The 4744-nt window shown below is 30.9% G+C and overlaps 1 protein-coding gene across 2 annotated transcripts; it reads right to left on the bottom strand.

The window, feature by feature from the left end:
- Positions 1–207: 207 nt before the first annotated feature.
- On the bottom strand, positions 208–3761 carry LOC100854143 (F-box/LRR-repeat protein At3g48880). Of its 2 annotated transcripts, XM_019216249.1 has the most exons (5): positions 3679–3761; positions 3399–3488; positions 2913–3282; positions 1367–1710; positions 208–1024 (listed from the first exon to the last, which is right to left on the bottom strand). In XM_019216249.1, exons 2-5 carry the CDS (start codon positions 3419–3421, stop codon positions 553–555), a joined length of 1209 nt encoding a protein of 402 aa, XP_019071794.1. In that variant the 5' UTR covers positions 3422–3488; positions 3679–3761; the 3' UTR covers positions 208–552. The 2 variants fall into 2 exon arrangements, with proteins under 2 accessions (XP_019071794.1, XP_003634621.1); XM_003634573.3 differs by having other exon boundaries at positions 2913–3488.
- Between the last annotated feature and the right edge of the window lie 983 nt (positions 3762–4744).

Genomic DNA, 4744 nt, shown 5'->3' with positions numbered 1-4744 from the left:
TCACACTGCATCATTTTTAGATAGAGGGTTAATTTCATTTACACTGTTTAAGGTTTAATATAAATATACTAAACCATAATTAATTGATGTTAAATCTTTTTACCTAAAATCTCTCCAAAACGTAAATTTCATTAACAGAATAAGAATAAACTCTTGCCCTTGATTCCGGATGCCCATCAACTCCACGACTTGTATCTAGGCATCAAGTGAACATAATGGTAAGAAATTATCAATAAAACTTGGAAAAAAAAAATTACATTTAGGTAACTATCAAGTAGTACCATTCCCATAATAACAACAACAACACAATTCATATATTTAGTTGCATTCTATAGTTGGAAGTAGTAATTATTAACAGACATTACAAAAATTTGAATTCAACCGGCATGTAGGTAGTCACACAATGGAATTTCTCATACAGACCCCGTGTCAAAAAACAAGCCCAAATTGAACCAAGTCACCTGGTCTCAATCAAAATACTAATCACAATCACGATCGATATCTCTAAGGTCATAGTCATCGTAGGGGTCAGAAGGGCACGGACCGTCACGATCAATGTGGCAAAGGTTCATACAGACATTTTAAGGGAAAGTGACCATTACGGCGCGAACCTTCACACATGAAGGAAGGAATATGAGAAGCAAGCTCCAGAATCTCAGCATCATCCTCATCAAAACCAGTACAGCCCCTGACATCTAAATGCACAAGCTGTTTGCAGCCCTGCAAGATCATCACTACCCTTTTCTGCCGAATGGTTGCCCCCTTTAGAACCAAGTACCTAAGGTTTGGTAGTAAGGTGACAATGGCTGATGCTTCCCAGTAGCCAACATTGATTCCTGGAGCTGATAGCCTCATGAAGTTATTGCAGTGAAGGGCAATCTGGGCTAGAATTCCCCTCATCCTATGTCTCCTGTCGAGGACCAAAACTTCCAGATTTTTCCACTTTGGTATCAGCCTTGGGATAATTCTTCGTTGTTTGTTAGGTAGATCAGCATTCAATTTCAAAGTCTTTAGTTCAGGACACCTGCAGGAAAGAATGATTTCGTTAGGATTTCACACTGCAAGAGGATAATTCTTTTTATTTTTTTATTTTTTTGTTGGCAATGCGGAGGATGTAAAGGAAAAGGAGGAAAAGCAACCTATGCTAAGACAGATGAGAATAATGCATGTAAAAATCCGAGAAATGGTCGTTGATTACCCCTGGTTTTTCTTCATAGAACCACTGGATAAAAACCAAATTAACCTCAAAATATAATAGAGGCAGTCATAAAAAAATTGTAACACTTTTGAGCTTTTGCCTCTACTTGTGCGTGTGTATTTTTTTGTTTATCTGCACTATTTTGATAGATAAATTTAGATTACTTACTCGTTAGCAGCATACTCCAGTGCCTCTTCGGTGCAGCAGCCAGGGAGCCCAAGTGCAGTGGCACGTCCACGACTACGGTCTATTACAAACTTTATGAACGCAGTGGATGAGAAATTTTCTTGGTATTCCATCATTAACCTTTTTGAAAAGCGACCGTTGTCCCATATTTTACACCTGATGTCTTCAGGAAAAATGAGAGACTCCCAACACTTGGGATCGAGGCTCGCTTTATGCCATGACTTGCATACACGGGGAACATCCAACAACAACGATTCTATCCCCACTTTGTGAAACACATTCACCAAACAGTCCATGTTTAAGTCCTCCCACTTTCGTCCCCCCATCTGAGCATGGAAAATTTCAAATTTGTACATATTAACCAAACCACACACGAGTCAAAAAAAAAAGAAAAAACATGATTTAATAATCAATGTGATCCCGCCTAAGAGTATACCAATACTCAAAAATCTATTAATCAAAAGAAATGAAAAGGACTACAATAGCGAAATTATGAAAAAAAAATAAAATATTTCTCAATTGCGATCATACACTTTAAAAAGAAAACCTTAAAACATAAAAATGTTAAATATATAATAGGAGTAAATTCGTCATTCATTATATAAAAAAAACTATAACAAAACTGATTCAAACTTTACAATTTGAGAGGATATTTATCATGAAATAAAAATTAACATATGATAAATCATTTATGTTGTGCCAATAAAAGTTTTAAAGCAACCGTGTTAACATATATATATATATATATATATAAATCAATTGCATGCAAAGATTTATCATAATTTGACCAATCATACCTATATTTGTAGATGAGAAATATCATTATATTATAATATATAAAATATTATAGAGGATAACGAAAATCATATGTAACTATTAGGTCTTGAAATATTATATGTTTTCATATTTCTTATATTTATTCTCTAAATCATAAACCATCAGCCATTTTATTCCACTGGATGTTTTACACTCTTCCCCATGTTTCTATCTATCATGTATAATCTTCATATACTCGTGTCCATCTTATAAATTTTTTCCTCAATTTTTATTAACATCTTTTATTCTATACAAAAAAAATAAAAATTATGATGACATATCAACAACTTAAGAGATATTCTATGCAATATTTTTTATGAGACAAATATAAATAGTTAGGAATTTGGGATGATTTCCAATACCATATACTTTTTTCATGGCATCAAATGATCCTCTCCCACTTTGCATTTTCTTAATTCATTCATGAGCTCCAGGTTAATTTCTAGAGTGATGTGTTTGATCAAAAGTATTTAAAATTATTTAGAATACATTTAATAGTATTTTTATTTAAAGTATTTTCTAAATTTTATCAAACATATAATTTTTTTTCAAAAATGTTTTTTATACTTTATATGTCCAACCAACTTTTAATATGATGAAATCCATTTATTTTGGGATTATTTCTATTGAGAAAAAAAATGCATGAACAATTTAATGTCATTGATATGCATGAAAACAAAGTAATTAACAAGAACATCATTTAGTAATATACCTCCTTGTCATCATATGTAGGAAAATCGTTTGAATTCTTAGATGATGCCTCCCCATAGTTTCTAACAATAATGCAAGTCAAAAGCCTACGTATAGATGTGTTACCATAGCCATCCTTGGACAGGAATTTATCAGCTAAACCATCATTAACTCCATAGACTGCATTACTCTCTTGTTCTAGCAAACGAATCGAAGGAGATGTTTGCACATTTGCTGTTGCGTTTGCTTCAACAGGAAAGGAGACTGCATTACTCTCCAAATATATTTCTACACAAGAAACCCCAGACCTGATTGGCACCTCCAACATAAGTTTCACAGCCTCATCATTCTTTATTGGGATGGGTTTATATTCCCGTGAAGAAATAGGGTATCTGCATACGATGTTAAACTCAAAATCAAATCTGTCAATGCCTGTGATTGTACATATTTTATCCAACAATTCAGCATACGTAGTTCCATAGTTGAGGTTTATAGGCATCATGCTCACATTGTCACCTTCATAATCAACATCCTTGCTTTCCTTTTTCACTCTCCCATTCCAATAACAATGCACTGCCACACTGGTCGCATCCATGATCTACCATTCAATTCACAGCCACAAAATTAGAACAAAACAACCACATCTCTAATTAATTAAGGTGATTGATATAGATGCAGCCATGCATAAAATTATGTTTGGTTCCCGGAGAGTATCCCAAAAAAATGTTAAAAAAAATATAAATTAGGATGAATGAAGAGAAAGGAGAAGTGTAATTTAATGGATTTACCTGAAGCTGATGAGAAACTGAAGCAAATGGTTTGAGAGTTGGAGGGAGAGCCGAAAGAGTTCTCTTTGTAATTTATAGGGCACAAATTCTTTATACTTTGCTGACTTTACTAAAGACCACAGTGAGATAACTTGGCAAATAATATGACTTTTTCTTTCTTTCTTTCGAGTTTTCAACTTTTTAGCAAAACTTTCTGCTTAAGTTTGCTATTTGAAAAGTATTAAGGCAAAAAAAGTTCTAGATGAAAGGTAAGAAAAGTTCTAAACTTTTAGTATCCTATAAGTTATCTTATAACAATATAAAGCATTGGGAAAATACTTCTCTTATGGGTCATTAGGATATCAACTTTTCTTTATTATTTCTAAACAATATAAAATTCTCTTATATAATATACTAGAAATCTTTACTATCTCTACTTATAATAATGATTTTTAAAAATTGGGATATTAAACAAATTTATTATCTTAAATTTTAAAAATAAAATTTAAATACATAAAGTAAAGCCATATTTTTTTTAATATAAGAGTTAATATATTTTATACAAAATTTATTACTATTTTTTATTTTTAAAAATAGAAAACATGAAGGAAGTGTGTAAAAGTAGGTTCAACGGATTTTTAATTTTTTTAAAACAAATTTTCTATTCTCTCAACCCAAATGATAATCTAAATTTAGGTTGAGTGATCATTTGGGTAGAGGGATTTAACCATCAATGTTATATTTTAAATAAGTTTGATTTGTAATTTTAATTTATTATTTAATATTTAAGTTCTTAGTTCTATTACTAAATTATCATAATTACACTGTCTTGTCTTAAGAGTGATTATGATTTTGTTTGGAGCTGTTCTTAAAAATAATTTTCTATTTTAAAAAATATATTTGACAAATTTTCTACTAAAATAGTTTTTTAAGAATTTATTCTAAAAATCATATTGCTTTTGAAAGCAATTTAAAACTATATTAAGTAATTATTTTTATAGAATATTATGAAAATAAAATTTGAAGATATAAAAAATATTTAAGAACATAGTATATTCATAGAGAAAATAAAAAGGAAGAAAATTGT

The sequence above is a fragment of the Vitis vinifera genome, chromosome 18 (assembly GCF_030704535.1).
Source record: "Vitis vinifera cultivar Pinot Noir 40024 chromosome 18, ASM3070453v1".
NCBI lineage: Eukaryota > Viridiplantae > Streptophyta > Magnoliopsida > Vitales > Vitaceae > Vitis > Vitis vinifera.
Note: the sequence above shows the minus strand (reverse complement) of the source record. Positions and strands in the feature narration are given on the sequence as shown.